Raw genomic sequence first — 26,223 nt, forward strand, 5'->3', positions numbered from 1 at the left:
TTCGTCCGACGACCGATCTGCCGATTTTCGGATTGTTAGTATGGGGCTTCCGACAACCGACTCCGACCGAAAAAATTCTGGTGTGCAGGCTATAAAATTTTTCCTCCATCAACACACGTCCGATTTTCGTCTCATTAGTACAGATTTCGATGGGGAAAAATCTTATGAGCAAGACTAGGCATGCTCAGAGACGAAAGAACACATAGAAAGCAATCCAACACATGACATCACTTCTAAAATAGAATTCTGTCGTACGGGAAAATTTGTGTGCAGTCTAGAGCACATTCCAACCAACAGACACCACTCTGGACAAAAGACGGACGACCGGTCGGTGGACATTCGTTGCGTGTGTACGAGGCTTTAGGTGTGACTTGCAGTGGTTGTGATCTCCTTGCAGACAACTTGGCTCCAGTCACACCTAAACCCCCCCTTTGCCTTCTAAATATGGAAAGGTGAAATCCACAGTAAAAAACCTTTACAAAAGTACAATCCAAAGTGTCTTTCCTTCCGTAATTTCATTTACTAGAAAGCCTTAGTTCTCTTGAACCAACTCTTGACCAGACGAACAAATTTACCCTCTAGTGCCCACCCAGAGTATCATTTCCAGGCATGGCCAATCTCTGGATGCCTACCATTGCGGTAATGCATTAAGACAGTAGACTGCATGCCCATTAGCACTAATGAAGCATGGAGGATCCCTCAAAGTTTGGTGCCGTCACAGCACCGGTTGAGTCAAGGTTAGGCCTGGATATAAGACACCTTGGGACTTGAATCCGACCCTGCTTCCTGGTGGATATATATGACTGTAGGTACATTAAGTTATTGATACACATGTGAGCTGAACCTTCTTTTCTACAATAGCTTTCCCTCTTCAGAGTGGTCAAATGAGATTTAAGTGGGTCTTTGTTGGTTTTGGAGCGATAACTGATGATGTCTCAAAGATTGCATGAAGTGAGCCTAGCTCCTATCATGGAAGTAGGAGGACATTGTAGGAGTCTTGGTTACTCCATAAACACCAATTAACATTCGTGTCCCCACACCATGGAATCTAATTCTACTCTGTCCTGCTAGGTAGATGCAAGGATTGACACTTTCCCTGAATGAGAACTAAGGACCAGAAATAAATCGATGAAGACAAGACATGCTTTGTCCTGGGCTATTAGCCTTAGACATTCATCTTTAGTCAAAAAGAAAAGTCGGTTCCTGAAGGAGGAACAATGATCTCTACTCTGTCTTCCTAGGTAGATGCAAGGATTGAACATAGGCAAGACAGCCTTCGTACTCCAAAAAGGAAGGGATGTTACGGCTGACTTGTTTTCAAGGGTCAAGCTATGGGCCATCATCTTAGGTCACTGAGCCATAATAACGTATGCAATGAACCAGTTCCAGGTCTTGGGTCTTTAAGTGTTTGCAAAAAGGAGGAGCCATGGTATTTTTTTTTGAATCCAGATAAAGTTTATTAGTCTCAGTATTTGTTGAGAGAACATGTTTTAAGGGGTTCAAAGGGGCCCTCCTTCATCAAAGGTACAACAAACTGCACAGCCCTTAATTAGGGACCCCTTGGACCCTCCTAAAACATGTTGGTTCATAGGCCGAAGGGTCCGGTCAGGTCCGCTTGTCAGTCGGACCCTCCATTCAGCCCTATGGACCGGTGGCTACCACCAATCCAATCTACAAAAAAAAAAGGAAGGGGATCAATCCCTTTCCATCTAGGTGAATCAGATCTGGGGGCAATGTATAAACAAACAGTGGAGTCCGTTTACACCCGGTCACCTATAAAGCAAAGTGGGCTCTGTCTGTGTTCGCTCTGCATAAACTGAGCAGGCACGGACCTGTCTGGTCTACCTTATTTTAGTAAGTGATGTATATGGACCATAGAATTCTAGCATTATATTGAAGATGTATTACTTGGCTCCTATTGTTCTTATACTATCTATTTTGCACATTTAGAATTTTGCCCTGGCCGCCTTTATTCGTGTGTGCGTCCCCCGCGCGGGGGGGTTTGGGCTCATTGTGCCAAATAACGGACAAAACACGTTGACCTTACAGGCATTAGGAAAAAGCTCACCTAATCTATACTGGACTGTGTATGTGATTTTACTCAACATCGGAGCTACTGATATACATATCTAGAGGGTATTATCTCCCCAACGTGTATGGGGTACAACACTGATGTTTTTATATTTTTTTACTATGTATTATAAATTATTATATTTTATCTTAGCTTGCCTTTATCTCCTGTGCTGTGCCGCTATAGTCCACTCGTCTATCTTTCTCTAGCTGAAACCTATTTTTCCTATATATACTTATATATACTTGGATGAGGCCTAAAAGTCTCTCTTTTTTGCATTAGATCCCTTGCTGATCAAAGCAGAGTCTGCCCCGTGTCAAAGGGGCCTTACTGTGACCAACCACCAAGGGAGGACTGGGCCAGGGGGCAGGGGGGCAATTGCCTCCTGGGCCGCTCTGATGTCCTGTAAAAAGGCTGCAACACTTCTGCCTTAGACATGCCTAAAGGATTCCTGGTGAAGAGAAGTAAAAAGTCCCCGCCACTGACCTACTGAGAGTGGGATGAAGACAAGGACAGAGCGCAGTTCTCCCCCCCCCCACAGCATGGATGGTGTAAACTGTATCTGAGCAGAGGCCAGTTCCATGCCCCACTGGAGACTCTCCTCTCCGGGCCAGCCCTAACCGAGCTGTCCCAGCTCCCCCCAACAGCCCCCTACTGGCCAGGTTGGTAACCCGGATTCAACCAGAGAGTACCTGGAGCAGGGCTTCAGGCTAGAATAGGGGTCGGGAGGAGGATGGGAAGAGTGGGAGGGGCCGAGTTGCTGCACCATGGGCCTCTGGTTTGTACTTGCCCCCTGGGCCGAAAGATGCCAGTCTGCCCCTGCCAACAACCTTTATCTGGGCTAAAAATATAGCCTGGATACAAGAGAAATGGTCGCACACCAGGCAATAGCTCACGATGAAAGGCTTTATTGAACAAGGATGCAAGGTACAGCAAAATGGATGGTAGACATGTTTCACACGGTTGGCTGTGAAGTTCCATCTCTTTCTCTGTGTACAAATATAGCCTGACAATCTACCTTCTACAAATCCTGAGATGCTACCCAAAGGGCCAAACCTTGGCCCATGTGTGCTAGAAAGCTGCCTACTACCCAACTGATATACCAACATACGCCAGGGTTCAACGCTTCACCAGCTCATTTCTCTAATGAGTCATCAGACAACAGTGACAACTGCAACTTCCATGTAGACAGGTTGCCCTTAATGGGAGACATCGGTATGTATTTTTTTTTTGGTTGCTATTTCATTAGCTGTGAATTATTTAACGATTCCGCAAATAAGAAACATGCCTCGGAATCAAGGTCAGGCCTTGTTCTCAGACGCTCCAAAACCAAAAAAGACCACAAGCGTTCCTTACCATTTTACGTAAATTTCCTTCCCCTCCTTTGACTGAACACCGAAACAGAACTAAACAAACCAAAGATATGAGGAAAAAATGGATGAAAGGCGTGATGTAGGTTACGAAAGATGGCCATTCCCCATAAAAAAAGAGATGCTGTGTAGGTTTCACGGTCATACTCTTACCGTAGGCTTTGGCCTACCTCTGCCTTGGTATAGTTGACTTCTGTTGACTTTGCAGAGGTAATGCGGCAAAGACCGTTGTTACACAGGTTACTTGTCTGTTCGTTATCTGAGTAATAGCATATATAACAAGAGGTGAAGGGGGGGTTTACAGCACTTTTGAGGCTGTCCTTGGTCATTCTTACTGACCTCCTGAATACAACTGATGGCAAGATAAGCAAAAAATTCTCTTTCAGGTTTTTAACTCCATAATTTTGCAAAATTTTGTGTGGTTTCAAGAAACTTTGTCAAACCTCAGGAAAAGATAGCGGGCTGCCACGTTTGCTGCTCCAGCAGCAAAGAGGGTTAAAAAAACAGGCCCTAAAAAGGTGCGCAAAGCAGGCCTCTCACTTAGAAAAGACATGATTGTACATACAAGCCAGTAGTAGCTCTACAAATGCACTTCAGCTGCAACAACGATGCGCTTTACCTCGGTATAAGATATATATACTTCTCTCTCTCTTTCTCTCGTTCATCCCCCACAATCCCCGCCACCCGTAAGTTACCCAGAACCCTTCTCTCTCCTCTCCTTTCGGGTTCCACATCAGTGACAGAACCAGCTGAAACTGACATTCTGCGACATTCTCTCCAGGCGCGCAAAAACGCCCGTTTTTCCTTTCAGTGTCATCACAGCGACTGTGTACAAAAATAAGTATCATCTGTCATTTGGCTCGAAAGGGGACCGTCGGTCCGATTGTCCAGCCCTGCAGCTTTCTCCATACGTCCAATGCTGATCAAGCGCTCTTCAAAAAAGAGGGCAAGGGGGCTAATGGGGATAGGAAAAAAAAAAAAAACTGCGGCAAAACGTATCGATTTTCCTTTTCCTCCGCTCTCCTTTTTTAATTTTTTTTACACTTAGCAAAAGCGTCTTTGCCTGGCAGTTTTTCCAACCCAAGAAAAAAAAAGGATGGCTGCAGTTTGAGATATCAAAGATCTCTGCAAAAATATAGAACATATATATGTTGCATATATATTTCTATAGCTTGTCTGTGTTACGGGTTGCATCTCCCTTGCTTGAACAAGGTCTGGTCAAAGCTGTCATTCAGTGAGCAGTTGTTGTAAGAGGCTCTTCTGTTGAGCCTGGGGGTTGGTGGGTCCAGGTGTGTTCTTCTGAGAGGACATGGGTCCTGGTTGGTTCAGGTATGGGTCCCCACCCACGAGGTTCACTGTACACTGGACATCGGCAAACACTTGTACTTGCTGGACCTGCTGGTGGGAAAAAACAGGCTGAAATTAGAAGATCTGGCTTCCTCTCACCCCAAAAAAACAATAAAGTGCAATAAAAACATACAAAGCCATCAATAACTCTGCTCCAAGCTACATCACCAATAAAGTCTCAAAGAATCACCAAAAATGTCATCTTCGCTCCCCCAAAGACCTCCTGCTCTCTAGCTTGCTTGTTATCTCTTCCCATGCTCACCCCCAGGTCTTCTTTAGAAACTCTCACATCATCTGGAACTCCTTACATAGTTACATAGTCAGGTTGAAAAAAGACACAAGTCCATCTAGTTCAACCAATAAAATGGTTGAAAAGGGTCCTTACTCCAACCTGTCCGGCCATATACTGTACGTCTTCCAACAAACCCATAAAACTCATCCATTCACATAAATCCTCCACCCAACAACTGAACCTTTACTTTCTCCATCAACTCATCTTTCATAGTTACTACCTTGGTATTATTTGAACCTACCTTTTAGATTGTAAGCTCTTGAAAGCATGGTCTACCTCAGTGGTCCTCAACCCTGGCCTACAGGGCCCACTAACAGGCCAGATTTGCAAGATAACTGAAATACATCCCAGGTGATATAATTTGCTGCTCAGTGATTGCAGTACTCTAGTCTGCATCTCCCCAAGGTAATACTTAAAATCTGGCCTGTTAGTGGACCCTGAGGACCGGAGTTGAGGACCACTGGTCTACCTGACTCTCTTGCCTTGATTTGTATTATACCTGTACTGTCTTCCCCCTAAAGTTCTGTGAAAAGCTCCTGCATAATAATAGTAATAATAACTGCAAAATAACACGCCTTTGATAAAAATGTTTAATCGTCCTTTTGTTGAAGGTCAACTCGAGCCAATCCATTCATAGGAAACCTGTCATAAGAGAAATATGTAGGGTATAACAGTTGACCTCTTCTTTCTAAAATTAAAGTTGGCTGGCTGCCATGCTGATGGTTTCCAAACTATGGGTCCCTGACCCAGAACAAGTAAGGAGGTCTTGAGTTTCCTCAGGGCTTTCATTTGTTGTATTTGCACAGACGAGAAGCCACCCTTTTCAGAAGCAGGTTGGCAATGGACTCCTATGTATAAATAAGAAAGAAAAGTGCGCTACCTCATAATGAAGCCCCCCCCCCCAAAAAAAAAATGACATTATAATATATTGTTTATACAGTGAATAATTATTAGTAATATAGAAACGAAATATTAATCTCTTAGTGTGCAAAAAATAAAAACAAAACAAATGCAAAACAATTCATCAGATATACACTTAACTGTCAAAAGTAATAAAGCCTCTTACCAGATCGAAATGATTACCAAATCATAAGAGATCATTGTGGCTTCAGTCAATAATATCACCACCGAATGATGCCGGTCTTGGTTACTCCATAAACACCAATTAACATTCGTGTCCCCACCCACACCATGTAATCTAATTCTACTCTGTCCTGCTAGGTAGATGCAAGGATTGACACTTTCCCTGAATGAGAACTAAGGGCCAGAAATAAATCGATGAAGACAAGACATGCTTTGTCCTGGGCCATTAGCCTTAGACATTCATCTTTAGTCAAAAAGAAAAGTCTGTTCCTGAAGGAGGAACAATGATCTCTTCCTACTTTGTCCTCCTAGGTAGATGCAAGGATTGAACATAGGCAAGACAGCCTTCGTACTCCAAAATGGAAGGGTTGCTATGGCTGACTTTTTTTGAAGGTTCAAGCAATGGGGCTTAAGTCCTTCATCTTAGGTCACTGATGCAAAATCAGTATGCAATGAATCAGTTCCAGGTCTTGGGTCTTTAAAGCGGAGTTCCGGCCACAGAATCTTTTTTTTTTTTTTATGTCCCCCCAACAGTCACCCTCCGACCTCTATATATCCGCTAATCCTGTTTTATACAGTGGAATAATATTTTTGCAAGCATAAAATCTTACTTTTTAAAATTTCTGCAGAGCGCCGGCATCTTTGTGCTGCTTCGCCGAGTCCGCTGTGGGGAAATGTGTGCCCTGCTTCCTGGTTGTAGTGGGCGGAGGCCGGTGAATCCAGCGCGAAATCTCGCGCATGCCCAGTACTATGCGATCGGCATAGTATAGGGATGCCTATCATCGCGTTAGTTCCTGTTTGGAAATGACGCGATGAGAGGAGCGGCCGGCCGCCTACGTCACTGCCAATTGCATCCTGGGACCGACGAGTAAGAGCTCCCAGGACGTATTGCGGGACAGGAAATGACGGCGCGGGCCGCGGCCGAGGAAGGAGGAAGTGGATGTAAAGGGGAGTATATTATCCTCTGTAAAAAGGTAAGTTAAAAAAAAAAAAAACCCCGGGAATATAAAATTCTGGCTCATGGAAGGATAGGGAAGCGGATGCCATAAAATGTAAAGGCATGATTTTCTGCCCGGAACTCCGCTTTAAGTGTTTGCAGAAAGGAGGAGCCATGCTTTTTTTTTTAATCCACATAAAATTTATTGGTCTCAGTATTGGATAAGAGAACATGCTTTAAGGGGTTCAAAGGGGCCCCCCTTCATCAAAGCTACAACAAACTGCAAAGCCTTTAATGAGGGACCTCTTGGACCCTCCTAAAACATGTAGGCTCTAAGGCCCCTTTTAAATGAAGGGTCCAATCAGGTCCGCTTGTCAGTTTTTCAGGCTGACCAGATCGGACCCTCCATTCAGCTCTATGGACCGGTGACTACCTCCAATCCAATCCTGTCTGATAAAAAAAAAAGACGTACAAGAGTAGTGACCCATATTTACTAAGTTATAGCTCCAATCCCAGAAGACGCCTATTACAGGGAAACGTGTCAGTTGGAGTCGAAGTGTCCCGCAGCCAGGCTAATGGGCAATATATTTTTTTTTAATAAATAATTTGTTAATATGTTATTGCGCAATGAGCCTTCTTCTTTTCTTTCCATGTGTTTTTATTGACATAAGCAAAGTGATAAGTGTAGATAAGTCGTTGCATCTAATGAAAATAATTGTGAGCACCCCGACATTACATAAAATCTAAGGGTTCAAACTCAAATAGCAAAAAAGTGGTAAAGAATGGGAACGATAATAATGTACCAATGGATTAAAACAACAAAAAAAAAGGAAAAACCCAATCAGAGCCTAAAGCCTCGTACACACGAGTGGAAAATCGGCAGGGAATTTTCGTCCGACGACCGATCTGCCGATTTTCGGCTTGTTAGTATGATGCTTCCGACAACCGACTCCGACTTTTCGACCGAAAAAAATCTGGTGTGCAGGCTATAAAATTTTTGTCTGCCGTCAAAACACGGCCGATTTTCGTGCATTCAGTACAGATTTCGACAGGGAAAAATCTAATGAGCAAGTCTGGGCATGCTCAGAGAAGAAAGAACACAAAGAAAGCAAACCAACACATGACATCACTTCTGAAGTAGAATTTTGTCGGGCGAGAAAATGTGTGTGCAGTCTAGGCACATTCCAACCAACAAAACACCACTCTGGACAAAAGACGGACGATCGGTCAGCCGATAATCGTTGCCTGTGTACGGGGCTTTAGAGGCCTAAAAAGGCGCTTAAAGTGTAAACCTTGAACCCTCAAGTGTTTTTCCAAAGGAGTAATGTCTGTTGAGGAGCAAAGTGTCAGGAAGTCCTAAACCCCTTGCGAGTCGTAACCCGGGACCCAAGGGACACAGAGTGCCAAGCCCAAACTGATCCGCAACGGGGTTGGGCCCCAAACTAAGACCAACCAATAGTCCTATTTATAAATTAAACAGAAAAATAAAAGGAAAAAGAGAGACCCAGGAATAAAAGAGGAGAGGGACAAACCATGGAGAAAGAAGAGAGGAGTAAGAAAAAGGAGGGCAGACATGAAGTCCAGAGAAGAGAAACCAGAGACCAGAGTGGAGCAATGCAACCTTAAGATATAAGCTGAGGGTTCTATGGGATGAAGGGTATGTCCATATACGTTGCCCATGGTTCCCAAATCACCTTGAATTTCTTTGTGGAGTCTAACAGCTTGCTGACCATCTTCTCTTGGACCATAATCCAGGAGATTTTCCTCTTTGCTCTAGTAAAGGAAACAAATGGTTGCTTCCATGTACTGGCGATGGTTGGTTTGGCCCCCGTTAGGATGAATAAGATAAGGAGCCTTCTTTTTTGTGCATAATACCCCATTGTTGCCTGAGAGAGATCGAGGTGGTTCCAAGAAATTCGATTCCATGGTGTGGGGACACGGATGTTGATTGCTGTTTATGGAGTAACCGAGACGGGCATCATTCGGTGGAGAAATTATTGACTTAAGGATATGGTAAACCCAAAGCCACAATGATCTCTTATAATTTGGAGATCTGGTAAGAAGCTAGGTTACTTAAGAAGCACTTTAGAGGACTGAAGAACTTTGTGTGATTTAAGCCCTTGGCCTTTGGAGAAGAGCACCATAGAGACTTTATCTGCAAACTTTTTATATGAACTTTTAGCTTATTTGAACTGTGTTATGAGTTTATGAATTTTTAATTTTCAACACGTGGGAGCACTATGAGATTATGGTTTATTTTATTTTTTATAATTTTGAAATGATTATTTGCACATTTATTTGAACGTTTTTATTTCACTTTCACTGATGATTTGTTTTGCTTTTTTTTTTTTTTTTGCACACTAGGAGATGAATATTTTGTTTCTATATTAACCGGTTGCTGACTGCGCACAGTATATTTACTGCGGCAGTCAGCCCCGGCCAGGCAGAGTGACGTAGATCTACGTCACTCGCCTGTCACTGGGTTTTGAGCCAATAGCGGGCGGGCCCGCGCCCGCCGAGGCGCGCGCCCGCTTCGGCTCGTTCATGGAGGAGTGCGGGCGTGTGACCGGCGGACCCGATGTCCGCCGGTCACACTACGATCGTCGGTAGAGCGGGAGAAAGGCAGAGCGGCTTATGTAAACAAGCCGCCTGTCATTCTCCCCTGTGTAAAAATGGAGATCAGACAGTTCTACTATGTAGAACCGTTGATCTTTGTTTTTACACTAGTAGCCATGTCCCACTACAGTTAGAATCACGCCCCTAGGACACACTTAACACGCAAACCAATCAAAATACGCTTTTTGCGATTTTTTTTACCAAACATATGTAGCATAAAACAAATTGGCCGAAAATGTTAAAAAATTTTGATTTTTACATTTTTTATGGGGGGAATTTCATATAAAAAAAAGTGAAAAATATTGTTATTTTTGCAAAATTTACGATTTTTTTTGTTTATAGCGCATGATCAAAAAATCACACAGGTGATCAAATACCACCAAAAGAAAGCTCTGTTTGTGGGAAAAAAAGGACGTGAAATTTGTTTAGGTACAGCATCGCACGACCGCGCAATTGTCCGTTAAAGTCACGCAGTAAAAAATCGCAAAAAAACCCCCTGGTCAGGAAGGGGGTAAAATCTTCCGGGGCTTAAGTGGTTAATAATGACTATTCACTATATGAACAATATACTGTATAATATCATCTATGTATGCTCCCGTTGAGGTCCTCTAAGAAATGTGCCACATCCCATAATGGAATACAAAAAATTGTGGTTCCCCTAGGGTGGGACTTTGTAGGAACAATAGAATATGAATATCAAACAGGTTATATTAAAAGTTATAATTTATTAGCACATGAAATATACAAAAAAGAGTTTAATTTGTATAATATCATCATTTTTTTTTTTTTTTTTTGGGGGGGTTCATTATAAGACAGCGCACTTTTCTTTCTTTCTTCCTTCTTGATTGGTTTTTATCCCACATTTTGAGTTGATGAAGGTGCAGCAGTCTTAGCAGATTACTATCCAGCTTGGGGTTTACACTATATACACTATACTGTCAAAAGTATTGGGGCGCCTGCCTTTACACGCACATGAACTTTAATGGCATCCCCGTCTTAGTCCGTAGGATTCAATATTGAGTTGGCCCACCCTTTGCAGCCATAACAGCTTCAACTCTTCTGGGAAGGCTGTCCACAAGGTTTAGGAGTGTGTCTATGGGAATGTTTGATCATTCTTCCAGAAGCGCGTTTATGAGGTCAGGCACTGATGTTGAACGAGAAGGTCTGGTTCAGAGTCTCCGCTCTAATTCAACCCAAAGGTGTTCTATTGGGTTGAGGTCAGGGCTCTGTGCAGGACAGTCAAGTTCCTCCACCCCAAACTCACTCATCCATGTCTTTATGGACCTTGTTTTGTGCACTAGCGCGCAGCCATGTTGGAACAGGAAAGGGCCATCCCCAAACTGTTCCTACAAAGTTGGGAGCATGACATTTTCCAAAATGTCTTGGTATGCTGATGCCTTAAGAGTTCCCTTCACTGGAACTAAGAGGCCAAGCCCAACACCCCTGAAAAACAACCCCACACTATAATCCCCCCTCCACCAAATGATTTGGGCCAGTGCACAAAGCAAGGTCCATAACGACATGGATGAATGAGTTTGGGGTGGAGGAACTTGACTGGCCTGCACAGAGTCCTGACCTCAACCCAAGAGAACACCTTTGACACTGTGAGCCAGGCCTTCTCGTCCAGGAATAATTTACTCAGACCTGGGTACCGCATTCTGGGGGTAAGGGGAGAGAGCTATGTGCTCCCCCATACTCAGAAAGCCTGGGTATTTTCAAAGGGTATCAACAGATGAACAGAATGGAGGGGGAGCATTACAGTGGTTAGTATCAGTGGATATAGGCTAGCAAGAGGACCTGTAACTTTGCCCTATATGGACAGATTGAATAAAAGGAGGCTGTGAATCTTAAAGCCAGGTTCACATCTTTGCAGGTTTCCGTCAATACGTTTTTATGGAGCATTTTGCGTTTTTCTAAACACGTGTTTTTGATGCATTTTGCAAGGGGGGGGGGGGATTGTTGCCAATAGAATGGAATGACAGCCCATTTCATGTAGTCAGGCTGTGATGCGACTTTGATTTACACTCTCTGGCATTCAAGTAGCATCAAAATAGCATAAAAGTTGCATCAAAGTAATGCAGTAACCTTTGTGTCCAAATTCGCATGTTGGGGTTAGGGTTAAGGGCTAGGGATAGGGTTAAAGGCTAGGGTTAGTGTTAAGGGCTAGGGTTAGCATTCAAACCCTAACAATTACTTATAACCTTAACAATTACTGCTAATCCTAACCCTAAGTCTAACCCTAACTATCTCAAACCCTAAAATTTAACCCTCAACCTAGCCCTTAACCCTAGCCCTAACATTTACCCCAACACTAGCCCTTAACCCTAACATTTAAGCTTAACCCTAACATATGACTTTGGACACATAAAGGTTTCTGCACTACTTCAATGCCACTTTGATACTACTTGAGTGCCAGAAAGTGTAAAGTCGCAACAAAGTCACATTAAAGTCACAATACATGAACAGAACTCTCATACATTCCTATTGGCAAAAAGCGCAAAACGCATCAAAAACACAACACTTGCATTTTTGGTGCGAGTCCATTGAAGTCTATTACATGCAAAACACAACTTGCTGCGAGAAAAAAAGTCCCTGACCCTTTTCAAAAATACGCATCAGCTCAAAACACACAGATATGAACTAGATCCATAGGAAACTATGTTAAATGGACTGTAGTGCGTTTCTGAAAAACGCACTAAAAAAATGCATAGGTGTAAACCAATGGTCAAGGGATGCTGGGAGGCTTTTCTCAAGTGAAAGTAAGGATAGGTGAATTGGCAGAACCTTTGAGAATTTCAGCTCTTGGGGGACAGCAGAAGAAAGAGAAAAAAAATTTTAAATTTCCTTGATTTTCCTGGGTATATACTGCCGCAAAGGTGTGTTAAATGCTCACTTATCCCTTAAAACACATACCTGTCCTGTATCTGGCTCCGCCTTGAGCAGGTCTGTTGAGTACAGTCCGCTTGTTCTAAGAGATGGATCATTCACCTGCTGTAATAAAGATGGCAAAATAAGTCTATAAGCAACCAGGACCACCTAATGGGCCAGTGTTTGTTGAATACACGGGCACGCTGGTACTTAAAGTTTCTTAATTTACTGATGGAAGTTTGGCCTTTGATTGAAATGACCTTAGAGTTCCCAGTATGGCTAAAAGATTGGGAACACCTGACCATAACCGCTACCATAGGATCAAACATATGTGGGCACCCCTTCAAAATATCGAGTGCAGGTGTTTCCAGTTACTGTATGTTACAGTATACAAAGACATTTTAGACCTCATAATAACAGTATAGGGAAGATTTGTTTCTGTTCCAGCATGACTGTGTACAAAGCCATCTCCATAAAGACGTGGTTTGACCAGTTTGGTGTGGAGGAACTCAAGTGTTCACAGAGCTCTGACCTCAATCCTGGTGACCCATTCTTCTTAAGTTATTGTAGAAGACTGGTCATCCATCCTGCTTAAATAACTGTACAAGGCTGACAACCTACCCATCCTAAGTTATTGTACAAGACTGGTTAGTCATCATTTCTTGGTGATTATACAAGACTAGCGACTTTTCCTTTTGAAGTTGTCGTATCGGACTGGGGACCCATCCTTCCTAAGTGATTGTACAAGAATGGTGACCCATTCTTCTCAAATTATTTATAAGACTAGTGACTCCTTCTTCATATGTTTTTATACAAAACTGATGACCTATCAGTCTAAAGTTATTGTATAAGACTAGTGACCCATTCTTCCTAAGTTATTATACATGGGCGGTTGTCCATCCTTTCTAAGTGATTGTACAAGACTGGTGATCCATCATCCCTAAGTTATTGTACAAGACATGTGACCCATCCCTACTATTAATTTATTGAACAAGAAGACTGGTCACTTATCCTTGCACACCACTGGTGACCCATCCTTCCTACGTTATATGTAAAGACCCGTGACCAATCCTTACTAAGGTATTGTATAAGAAGACTGGTGACCCATCCTTCATAAGTGATTACACAATACTGGTAACCCATCCTTTCTAAATAGTTGAACTAGACTGCTGCTGACCCATCCTTCCTACATTATTGTACAAGACTGGTTACCCATCCTTACTAAGTTATTGTACAAGAGTGATTATACAACTCTGGTGACCCTATCTTCCTAAGTTATTGTACAAAATTGGTGACCCAATTGGTGATTCAATCCCTACTAAGTTATTGTACAAGACTACTTACTAAGTCATTGCACAAGAAAACTGGTGGCCCAGTCTTCATAAGTGATTAAACAATACTAGTGACCCCGTCCTTCTTAAGTTATTGTACAAGACTGGAGACCCATCCTATCTATGTTATTTTACAATAATAGTGACCCGTCTTTACTAAATTATTGTACAAGAGTGATTATACAACTCTAGTGACCCTATCTTCCTAAGTTATTGTACGAAATTGGTGACCCAATTGGTGATTCAATCCCTACTAAGTTATTGTACAAGACTACTTACTAAGTTATTGCACAAGAAAACTGGTGGCCCAGTCTTCATAAGTGATTAAACAATACTAGTGACCCCGTCCTTCCTAAGTAATTGTAAAAGACTGGAGACCCATCCTATCTATGTTATTTTACAATAATACTGACCCATCCTTACTAAATTATTGTACAAGAGTGATTATACAAGACTGGTGATTCATCCTTTCTAATTTATTGTCCAAGACGGATCAGCCATTCTTCCTAGGTTCTTCACCTCAACCTATACAGCCATCTATTCTGTTTGCCTTTAGGCAATCCCAGAAAACGCATCTCTTCAGGAAAATATACTCTGCCTCCACCCATCATGGTCCTGGTCATCCATCCTTCCCAAGAGATTGTACAGGACTGGTGATCCATCATCCCTAAGTTACTGTACAAGACTACTGACCAATCCTTTCTAAGTAATTAGACAACATGACTGGTGACAACATCCTTCAAAAATGGCTATACAACACTGGTGACCCATCCTTCCTAGGTTATTGTACAAGACTGGTGATCCATCATCCCTAAGTTACTATACACGACTACTGACCAATCCTTTCTAAGTCATTAGACAAGATGACTGGTGACCCATCCTTCAAAAAATGGCTATACAACACTGGTCACCCATCCTTCCTAGGTTATTGTACAAGACTGGTGACCCATCATCCCTAAGTTATTGCATAAGACTGGTGACTCAATCTTTACTAAAGTATTGTACAGGACTAGTGACCCATCCTTACTAGGCTACTGTACAAAAAGATTGGTGGCCCAGCCTTCCAAAGGTATTGTACAAGAATGGTGACCCATCCTTTCTGTTTTTGTACAAAGATGATGACCAATTCTTCATAAGTTATTGTGCATGACGGGTGAGCCATCATTGCTAATTGTTTGTGCATGACTGGCTAAGTGACTGCACAAGATTGCAGATTGCATCCAAGCCTTGCTAGAAGAATGGAGACTGATATATTCACAAGGGATTGGGGGAGGATGGAGGTCGCATTGGTTTTGGAATGGGATATCCAGTGGTCAGGTGTCCACAAACCTTTGCCTATATGGCTTATGCCAAACTAATGTACTCTGAAGTGGTACTTAATACTTTCAGCATATAAATACAGGAAATATTCTGTATATAACAAATAACACTATTGAGGCCCTGGGCACATGGGTAATGTAAACCCAGCAGCAACCTCTAGTGTCTAGGTGACATACCTGTTCCGTACACATATTGTTCATGCTCTGCATGGGAAGGGAGCCCATCTGCACCTGCCCCGTCATCTGGTTTACATTCTGCACCCCATTGTTGGCTCCTCCCATGGACACGGTGATGCTCATGTTATTGTACATTCCCTGCTGGCCTTGAGCCGACTGGTTCTGTCCCACCTGGCCAAAAACGCTGTGTATGTAAAAAAGAAGTATCTTCAGGTTACACCGGCAAACAAGTCTGATTTAAGTTAATTTCACCAAGTTACACATGAGAAAACAATGCAATTACAGTAAGGTTAGTTTCAGTTTGTCACTGGAGCCTAATTTTCACTGACTTCATGGCTTAGCCTTGCCTAATTCCATTCAAGTATCCAATGAGCGTGCCTCAGATGCCAACAGATGGCGGAGCTTAGCTATCAAGTCGAGTAAGGCTGCACTTATTATAACAAATTAAAGCTGACCTCCGGGCATTAAAACACTTTTGTTTAAATATATTTCCTAATAGCCAAAAAGGATATAAATCCACTTTGTGAGCACCTAATGCCTTTGCAAACCCAGATATTGCATTGCACTGTACATAGCTTGTGCAAAGAGCAGAACTTTGAGAGGGTCCCAACCAACTCCAGAAAACGACAGGAAGGGGTAGAAACCAGTCCCACGGCACAAGGAAAGAGAACTTCAGCGATCGGTCTTTATTACAGGACACTTGGCGCCTGACTCTCACCTGGAGTTTCCCATCGTGCTTTGCTGCCAGTTCTTCAGGTCAGGCGACTGATACCCCGGCGTGGATGGCGTCTGCTGGAGCATTGGGCTCTGAGATGGCGTGATGCGAGGGGACATCAGAGGGCTGGTGGGGCTAAGAGATGGAGCAAAAGTGGGATCCCCTTGCTGGTTGATTCCTGCGGAGTGACAACAGTCAGACTGTTATTTTGCTGCAACAATATCAACTCATCACTTAGGAAGTTCAGTACAATAGAAAGTTTAACAATAAAAAATTAAACACTCTGTGCAATACATTTCATTTTGCCACGATAGGATACAGTCAAATTTCATAGGCCTTTCATAACGCCTATGGGATGGATTTCAGCTGCTTGATATTCCTGTTGTGTTGCTCAAACTCAAATCTACATTTTTCTGCAAGTTCTTGATAAATAATAGGTATAGCAGTTACTTATATCTTGGTTCAGCCGAAGATGTGCCCCTGGGATCACAGCATTAACTTTATTTAGGTTGCTGTGCATGCAGAGGTGAGGTTTGGGTAAAGCCAAATTGGAGATGATGGGTGGTCCTGCATATTTAAAGTAGGGGTCTGGGTGGGGCCAACACAGAAAATAGGTGTGATTTGGGTGTGCCCACTCCAGAGAAATGGGTAGACGAAATGCAGATTGTGAGGGGGTCAACAGTGTCCTGGGATCCAGAACCATACTGTTGGTAAGTATGCAAATGCTGCTTAAAGTATTTGTGTTAGTTTTTTATTAAAAGCGTTATATAAAGGTAAAGAGGTAGACAGAAACATAAAAATAAGGCCTACAGTCAGCTTAAAGCATTTCAAATGCAGGTCAGAAAGACGTCAAGTACATATCTGAAGGAGGCCAAGTGCAGATCAAAAGGAAGCCAACTGGAGTTTAGAAGAAGGTCAACAGCAGGTCTGAAGGAGACCAACTGGAAATCAGAAGGAGGCCATTCAGCTGAAAATCAGAAGGCCATCAACTGAAGATCTGAAGATGCCAAATGGAGATCAGAAGAAGCTCAACTGCAGATCTGAAAAAGGCCAACTGTAGACCAAGAGGAGGTTAACTGCAGATCTGAAGAAGGCCAACTGCAGATCAGAAGAAGGTCAACTGCAGATCAGAAGAAGGTCAACTGCAGATCAGAAGAAGGTCAACTGAGGTTCAGGAGGCGGTCAACTGTAAATTTAGGAGACGGCCAACTGCAGATCAGAAGAAGGCCAACTGCAGATCAGAAGAAGGCCAACTGCAGATCAGAAGGTCAACTGCAGATCAGAAGAAGGTCAACTGCAGATCAGAAGAAGGTCAACTGCAGATCAGAAGAAGGTCAACTGCAGATCAGAAGAAGGCCAACTGCAGATCAGAAGAAGGCCAACTGCAGATCAGAAGAAGGTCAACTGCAGATCAGAAGAAGGTCAACTGCAGATCAGAAGAAGGTCAACTGCAGATCAGAAGAAGGTCAACTGAGGTTCAGGAGGCGGTCAACTGTAAATTTAGGAGACGGCCAACTGCAGATCAGAAGGAAGGCAAAAGATCAGATAAAGGTCAATCACAAGTCAAATGCTCCAGTCAATGAATTCTGATTTATCTCAGAAAAGTTTAAAATTGATGCCATCAACACGTCTAAAGTCCACATACTGTAGGTCCTTATTCATCTATGAGGGCACCTTTTTCCTTGTTGATAGAGTATTAGTAATAAAAATGTTTTTCTGTTACTTAATTAGCCTCTATAACTTTCATCTGGAGAGGTCTTTGTACCTTTACAAAGTCATTACTCGGTAAGCAGTCATTCAAAAATGTATTATTTAGCGTAATAAATATGAAATACATGACTAATTTGCAAGCCTATCCCATCAGAGTGTTTCACTTTTATTTGCCATAAAATGAAAGATTTTAAAATCATTTTCATTGTTGTTGTCTAATTTGTTAGCATCCTCAATTCTAAGAAGTGATACCATCGGGTCCCCTAAATTTTACCTTTTCCTCTGAAATCTCCATATTAATATTTGTTTATTTATTTTTTTGTATTATTTTATTTAATATAATTGTATTATCTTATTATTCTTTAAGCTTATCTCCTTTTTTAATAGAGTTCTTATCATTTTATCTCTTTAGCTTGTGTGTATTTAGTTTCTATTACTTGCTGTTTTCATAAATATTCTGGCCTCCTTAGTATCTCTTTCTAGCTAAATTTGTTCCCCCCCCCCCAATAACCCAACACGTTTTGTCCCTTTTCACAGCTGCATCAGGGCTTCAAGATGCTCTTGATTGTGCCCCTGGTGCAGTTCAACACACAAAATGTAATAATAATGGCCGTTGTAGACAATGATGATTGACCACTACTTGCACCCGGAGTTGTCCTATGTCTTACATTTTGGATAGGACTCATTGCTATGCCAAGTGAGGACAAAAATAAAAAGTTGGTAGGAAGGAAGTGTTCTTTATATGATGTTAAGGTGTGGTTATGGTATTGTGCTCATACCTGCTGCTGAGTACTGAAAGACATTCTGCTGCATCTGCGTATTGATCCCAGAGCCGAACTGCCCTCCGACGCTTCCCATCATGCCTCTGTTCACCATACCGCCTCTGCCAGCCCCTGTGCGGTTGGGCAGCGTCGCCTCGGGGGTCGTGGCCAGAGGCGAGAAGGGGCTGGTGGATTGGGGAGGGTTGACAGGGTTTGTACCATAACTGTGGGGGTAAGGGAACTGCTGAGGAGGGCCTTGCGGGAGCCTGGAAGCCACCATGTTGACAGGCATACCTCCCCCAGGGGGAAGGTTGTTGCTGAAGTTCTGCTGCCTCATTAGCATGGCTCTCTGCTGAATGAGTTGCTGTTGTCGGTGCTGCTGGCTGTACAGTTCACGCTGGCGTTGGGCCAGCATCTGAGCGTTCAACGGGGGCTGTGAAGACCAAGGTGGACAAGATTAGACATTTTTTTTTCCTGCTATAACTACCCACTAGTTCCCTCTGACATACGCTATATGATACTCTATAAAAGAAGAAGGCTGGCGGAACTTCGTAAATAATTAAAACACTGAGAACCTTAATTGATCCAAACAAAGCGCTTCTGTTTGGACCTCAATGCTTATGCACTTCACCCACAACCTGGGCTTAACTGTAGGGTTACCACTAGAATTAAGCCCAAGTTGTGAGTGAAACCCATAAAGGGAGGAGCTCCTAGATAGAACACTCTGTTCTATTTTTTTTTATTCATAAAGACCGTCGGCATTTAAAGCCTTTACCCGATTGCCGCCGGCTCCCTTCTTATCTGGATTTGTGTGGCTCGTTGGGTAGAGGACGAACCCATTCTGACATCTAGCTCCCTGCCTTTCTGAAGGTGACACAATTTCGAGCTTGGGTGCAGCACAATCTCCGTCTTTACCATATTACTTTGCTGGAGTTCTGGCCGCGAGCAGCTTATGAATATTAATGCAAAATATTGTGAGTTCATTAGCTGATAACCCCCCCCCCCCCCAAAGGCAGAAGGGAAACACCGGCTACTCTTAACCACAAACAAGACAAGAGCAACCTGCAATAATAATTCATAGACTGTCGGCATTTAAAGCCTTTACCCGAGTGCCGCCGGCTCCCTTCTTATCTGGATTTGTGTGGCTTGTTGGGTAGAGGACGAACCCATTCTGACATCTAGCACCCTGCCTTTCTGAAGGTGACTCAATTTCGAGCTTGGGTGCAGCACAATCTCCATCTTTACCATATTACTTTGCTGAAGTTCTGGCCATGAGCAGCTTATGAATATTAATGCAAAATATTGTGAGTTCATTCGCTGATAACCCCCCCCCAAAGGCAGAAGGAAAACACCAGCTACCCCTAACCAAAAACAAGACAAGAGCAACCTGCAATAATAATTTACAGAGACCAGTCAGAAATCAAAGACATTTCTTGGATCTGTTGTCTTACCTGAGAATTGATGGCTTGTTGCATGGCTGGCCTCATCCCCATCTGCACAGCGTTCCCAACGCCAAACTGGCTAAGGATGGCCTGCCGGTTCTGGTGAAGAATCTGAAATGTTATTCAATAAAACAAGAACACATCAGCAAGTACAGTACTTAGAGCTGTCAACACAGGATACATATGCTGAAAAAAAGGGGCTTCTCTGAGTATAATTAGGCCATATACATGCTAAATGTGACACATTACCTGTTGCTGACCCTGTAACCTCTGCTGGAGCTGTAGTCGGAGTTGATTGGATGCTGTTCCAGGACGAGCCATGGCCTGTCGGGGCTGCATGTTCATGGCGTTGGGATAGGACCCTCTCTGTGGTGGGGGTGGCACCTGGACTGGTACAGGCCCATACGTATTCTTCTGTCTGACCATGTTGGAGAAGTGTCCGGGGAGGCCCGGGTTGGGTGAGGCAGTTGGGTAAGGTTGAGGATAGAGACCTGACTTCTGGTCCATGAGGATCGGGGCCATAGGAGACTGCTGTTGAAACCTGTCAGTGACCACATCCAAACCACCTCCCTGGGTGGAAATGATAAGAGAAACATACATCAATGTAAGTATATGATTCTCTGGTAGTCAACAACCACTAAATCTCTACATTTTAGAGCTGCCATAGACTCATTAGTTCTAATTTACTGAAAGACTGTTTCTGAGTTCAAATTTTGCTTTGGATTCCTATGTGATGGTAGGTCAGGGAGCTCTTCCAAATACCTCTACTATAGAGCAAAGGTAAGGATCAAAGTACCTTGTGTGCACTGCCATCACCTTCAAAGCGGCAAGCAGAAAACGTCACCTCTAAATCAAGAGCTTGTTCATCCATTACCACTCTTAATTATCATAGACCAGCCATTCTCAACTACTGTTCCTCCAGATGAGAGTGTCCTTGAACTGTGGATGACTGATCTCCCATTTGATAGTACTTGCACAGTTTTGGGGCCACCAACACTTGGCAAAGCCAGCTGAAGGACGCCAATGATATTTTTAGATATTTTTAGCTGTCTGTAAGGTGGTGGTGGTTGTGGTGGTGGTGGTGGGGGGGGGGGGGGGGGTATTACGAACACTGCTGTAAAAGGGACAACTTTCAACTGGCCACCAATGTAAGGACCTTTTTTCCGCTGGTCACCAAAGAAAGGGGCATTTTTCCCACTGGCCACCAGTGTTAATTTAATTGACGATAATGTTTTCGACGACAAAATTAACACTGGTACTGGAGATTTTAGTCGACTAAAATACGACTAAAACTAAAACAATTCAGATGACTAAAATACGACTAAAACAAAATCGAAATTTGACGTCAAAATTAACACTGCTCTGCTGGCCTTTTCTAACTCGGCAACACAATTCCATCCCCAGCTTATAATAGTAGCATATTAAAGTTTAAACCTGTATTGCACTTTTGCATTACTACATAAGAATAAGTAGGGGGCATCTACTAAGCTTCTTAAAGAAGAATAAAATAAGAAAAAGGCTTTTTTTGCCCCTAATATTTAATGTTGTTAATCTATTCAGGTAATATATGCAAAGCCATTACAGCCAGTTCACAGATTATTTTTTTTTATATTTTAAAGTTGTAATTCTGTGTATGTAGTGCATGTTCAAACAATTATTACCATATATATTAACATGTTATTAGATCATTTTTTTGGGCAATTCTAGAGAAATGCTTAAATAATGCATTTCAATTTAACTAAACCCATTAGATTTTAGTAGACTAAAATGTACTGGAGATTTTAAATGACTAAAATACTACTTAAACCAAAATGACTAGTCAAAAGACTATGACTAAATCGAAATTTGACGTCAAAATTAACCGCGACCAATGTAAGGGTTATTTTTCAAACTGCCCACCAATGTAATGGGACATTTTCCCACTGGCCACCAATGTAAAGGGCATTTTACTCAATGAATTGGTTTTTGGAGGGGTTCTTTGAGACCTGAAAATTATTTCAAGGGTTCCTCTGGGGTAAAAAGGTTGTTTAAAGGCTGCTAGACTATCCTTATTAAACAGCCGGGGTCAAAAATTACATTCAGTAAGCCAGTACAAAAACATCTAATTATGTACAAATTGTGGTGACCCATAAAAACCAAACACATTTCACTTTTTCTGGAGTTGGCATACATATAATTTGTGTTAAGTTGTTCTGGGTTACTGCACTTTGGCTATCCTTGTTGGTCTTTATTAGAGGTGATCCTAAAATTCGGAGTTTGGTTTGAGCCAACTTTTAGTGTTATTTTTGCCAGTTTGGTTTCCCAAATGGCCCAGGCTGCGTCTGCCTTTGCTTCTGTTGCTGACTGAGAAAGCTTAGTTCAGCCTCTCTCTATCTTTTCAACACAGAGGAACCCTGGAAATAACTTTCTGGTCTCAGGAAACCCCTGTTACGAATGACTATATCTACAACTCATGATACGTTAGTGTGATGGTCAGTGGGAAGAATGCTCCTTACACGTGTGGTCATTGAGAAGAATTACTCCCTTACAAATAGCTAAGAAGATCAATGGTGTCAGTGGGAACTTATCTGAGATCCAGAAATTGCTCATTGCTCAAGGTACTGCTAGCAAGCTCTGGAGGAATCCTAGGGTTCCATGGAACCCGTGTTGAGAAACCCTTCCTTAGCTAGACTGTCAGGGCCACAAAGTCCCACAGAGCCCTTTACCAACCAAGGCCAAATTGTACCCTTTTTGTGCCCACTTCCTGCTGAAGTATTTAAGACAGCCACCTCTTCTGCCTCTCCTCAGCTGACTTCGGTCCTACCATACTGTCTTCAATTTTAAAAAAATTTGGCAAAACCACAACTGATCAGACTTTTCAGAAGAAGGTCACCTTTAGTCATTGAACTGCTTTGCTGAATAGGCAAGATAGCTGTGCGGTTGCCTGTAAAATTTCATATTGGAAAACTTTTTGGAACACTGTAATTAATGCTTTCATCAGGGGCGTAACTACAGGGGTTGCAATTGCAACCGGGCCCAATGCTCCAGGGGGCCTGTGCGGCACCCCTGTACACCTGGATAGGAGGGGGAGTGGCGGGGGCAGCATGTAGAGAAATCACTGTCCTTCTTTCTCCTCCTGTAGCTGCAGGAGGAAAATGGAGGAGATTGGTTCCTCTGTATGCTGCCCCCGCCACTCCTCCTATCCAGTTCACTTGTGTTCTGCTGTCTCTGGTCCCCCAGTCCCCCCCCCCCCCACTGTGCTCCCTCCCCTCTCCTGCCGGCTGCTGAAGGGGATGTGTCATAATAGAAAACCAGGAAGGGGTCAGGAAATATGTAATTTACCAGCTTCATCCTTTTCTAAATGGACAGAGTCATAGTCAGTGACAAAAATAAAATAAAATGATAAAAAAATAATACAATTAAAATACCAAAAAATAAAAACTACGGACACCAGTGGGTGAACTTCTAGGATCGCACACTTGCAGCCGGGTCCTGGCATTCCACCACCGTGGGGAGGCCCCAAGATGGCAGGAAGGGAGCCCACTCTTGTGGAAGGGCCCCGCAACAAGAGTAAAGGGCCCCAGGATCAGTGGTAAGAGCCCCAGGCTTGAAGGGAAGGGCCCAGGCCAGGGGTCCGGGGGGCCCTTCATGGTTTCTTGCACTGGGGCCCTGAAGGTTCTAGTTACGCCTCTGGCTTTCATGCTTTCTCCTGCTGCATTGTGCAAAGCCTGTAGACTCTTGTTTGAACCTTATGTGGCTTCGTGTATGTTCCAGCAGCAAAATTATTGCATTGACTACAGTGAAACCAGAGAGCACACAGGGAAGGGTGACAACCCCACAGCTGAAATGGGTAAGTGTTGTCACCCTAGAAAATTAGGTACCCTGCTGGCATGATCGTTAGGCATGATTTAATTGAATGCAGGAAAGGTTTCCAATTTTGAAATTACAAAATATGCAACAACATATTAGAATGAGGTGTTTTGGTTGATGGTATCCACATAAAAGACATCTTAACCACTTGCCGACTGCCTAACGACTATCTACGTCGGCAGTCAGCCCCTCACAGGCAAAGTGACGTAGGTCTACGTCGCTAGCCTGTGAGGGTCTAGGGAGCGAGCGCGCGCCGCCGGAGGCGCGCTCCCGCGTGGTCACGGACCCCCCCCGGGCGTGTGACCGGCGGACCCGATGTCCGCCGGTCACTCTGCGATTGCCGCTGCAGAGGGAGAAAGTCAGGCGGCTTGTGTAAACAAGCCGCCTGTCATTCTCCCCTGTGTAGAAACTGTGATCACACGGTTCTACTATGTAGAACCGTTGATCACTGTTTCTACAGCTCAACAGACAGCCAATCACAGACGGAATCAGGCCTCTAGGGACACACACAGCCCCTCCCTCTCAAATAAAGTTAGCCCCTTCACTACCAGTGTAATTTTGCAGTAACAGTGCATATGTATAGCACTGATTACTGCAGTAATGTCACTGGCAGCCCCAAAAGTGTCAAAAATGTCAGTCAAGGGTCCGATCTGTCCGCCGCAATGTCGCAGTACCGCAAAAAAAAATCGCAGATCGCCGTTACGCGTTAAAAAAAAAAACAACAAAAATGACAAAAATCTTTCCCTTTGTTAGTAAACGCGATAACTTTTGCGCAAACCAATCAAAATACGCTTTTTGCGATTTTTTTTTACCAAACATAGGTAGCAGAAAACAAATTGGCCAAAAATGTTAAAAAATTTTGATTTTTACTTTTTTTTTTGGGGAATTTCATATAAAAAAATGTGAAAAATATTGTTATTTTTGCAAAATTGACGCTCTTTTTTTGTTTATAGCGCATGATCAAAAAATCGCACAGGTGATCAAATACCACCAAAAGAAAGCTCTGTTTGTGGGAAAAAAAGGACGCCAAATTCGTTTAGGTACAGCGTCGCACGGCCGCGCAATTGTCCGTTAAACTCACGCAGTGCCGAATCGCAAAATACCCCCTGGTCAGGAAGGGGGTAAAATCTTCCGGGGCTTAAGTGGTTAAAGCGGTAGTATACCGCTTTTTTCCACTTTTAACTACAGGTCAGCCTATAATAAGGCTTACCTGTAGGTACAATTAATATCCCCTAAACCGGCAGTGCATGCAGCCGCTCACGCGAGCCGCGCATGCGCTCTGAAGGTCCAGCTTTCCTTGCCGGGAGCTTGCCGAAAAATGACTCCGCGTGCGCGGGAGTGACGTCATCGTGGCTCCGGCCAATCGCAGCGCCGGAGCGGCCGAACCCGGAAGAGACGCCGAGGGATCATGTCAGCTCCCACAGCGGTGTCCGGAGGTCCGTGTCGGGGCTTCGTTCTAAGGTAAGTAATTCATAATGAGCTAGTATGCGATGCATACTAGCTCATTATGCCTTTGTCTTGCAGGGTATTTTTTTTTTTTAGGTTTACAACAGCTTTAACATTTAGTGTGACTCCACTGGTTAACTATCTGTAGGTGCTCTTGGGTTGTGTCTTGTCAACTGACATAACAATTACTGTATGCTCGGCCGCACTGGCCTCCAAAGCTGAAGGTCTATCCCTACCACAGGGCCCGTCTCCAGGCCGTAGAGGCCCTCCATACCTGCACCAGCTTGTCAATCCCGAGGGCCCGGTCTAGCTCGGCCAGTTCTGTCTCGTCTTTGCCGCTGAGGAAGGACACGAGCTGTTCCAGCAGGATCTTCTCATCATTCTGTCCTTCCATGGTGGTGGGAGGACACAGAAAATCATCAATCCTAGAGAGGAAGACAAAACAGAAGAGATAAGAGGAGCTGGAGGCACAGCCAGCCATGGCAGAGGGCAGCAGAACCCAATCCGTGACGTGAAATAAAGAGAAGTGGCCTGGTTTCACGCATACATTGTCTCTACTCATTACATTGTGTGTAGGGCGACCTTACCCCTCATCTCATTACATTTACCCCGCTGCACTGTGCATCAAACCATTAAAGCAGTCCTTCTCAACCTTATAACTATAGAAGAACCCTTGGAAAAGTTTTTAAATTTTAGAGAACCTCCACTAAAAAGTATTATCAATCTATGATCATGGGATCAGTAGGTTGTACAGAGTTTTAAATATAAAAAATGGGGTGTAGAAGGACTGTTCTGACCTCATATGACCTCACATGCTCCCCTTCTTCTGCCGCAAGGGTTAATTTCGTTAGTCAGTCCGTTTCTAAAGTTGCATGGAAATCATCATATG

At 43.4% G+C, this 26,223-nt stretch overlaps 1 protein-coding gene across 5 annotated transcripts in view; it reads right to left on the reverse strand.

Annotated features, from left to right (window-relative positions):
* Positions 1-3,071: 3,071 nt before the first annotated feature.
* The window catches only part of NCOA1 (nuclear receptor coactivator 1), a 755,746-nt gene continuing 732,594 nt past the window's right edge, over positions 3,072-26,223 (reverse strand). For 4 of the 5 annotated variants that reach the window (XM_082251137.1, XM_082251140.1, XM_082251136.1 and 1 more), the window contains 8 exons: positions 25,609-25,759; positions 20,289-20,609; positions 20,049-20,150; positions 18,616-19,030; positions 16,130-16,304; positions 15,412-15,595; positions 12,630-12,707; positions 3,072-4,839 (listed from right to left, as the gene is read on the reverse strand). In XM_082251137.1, coding sequence (XP_082107263.1) covers positions 4,669-4,839; positions 12,630-12,707; positions 15,412-15,595; positions 16,130-16,304; positions 18,616-19,030; positions 20,049-20,150; positions 20,289-20,609; positions 25,609-25,759 — 1,597 coding nt within the window. In that variant the 3' untranslated portion in view covers positions 3,072-4,668. The remainder of the gene's footprint in view (positions 4,840-12,629; positions 12,708-15,411; positions 15,596-16,129; positions 16,305-18,615; positions 19,031-20,048; positions 20,151-20,288; positions 20,610-25,608; positions 25,760-26,223) is intronic. The other variant, XM_082251139.1, reaches the window with a different exon arrangement.

This window comes from Pelophylax lessonae (assembly GCF_965119305.1).
Source record: "Pelophylax lessonae genome assembly, chromosome: 3".
In the NCBI taxonomy this organism is placed as follows: Eukaryota; Metazoa; Chordata; class Amphibia; order Anura; family Ranidae; genus Pelophylax; species Pelophylax lessonae.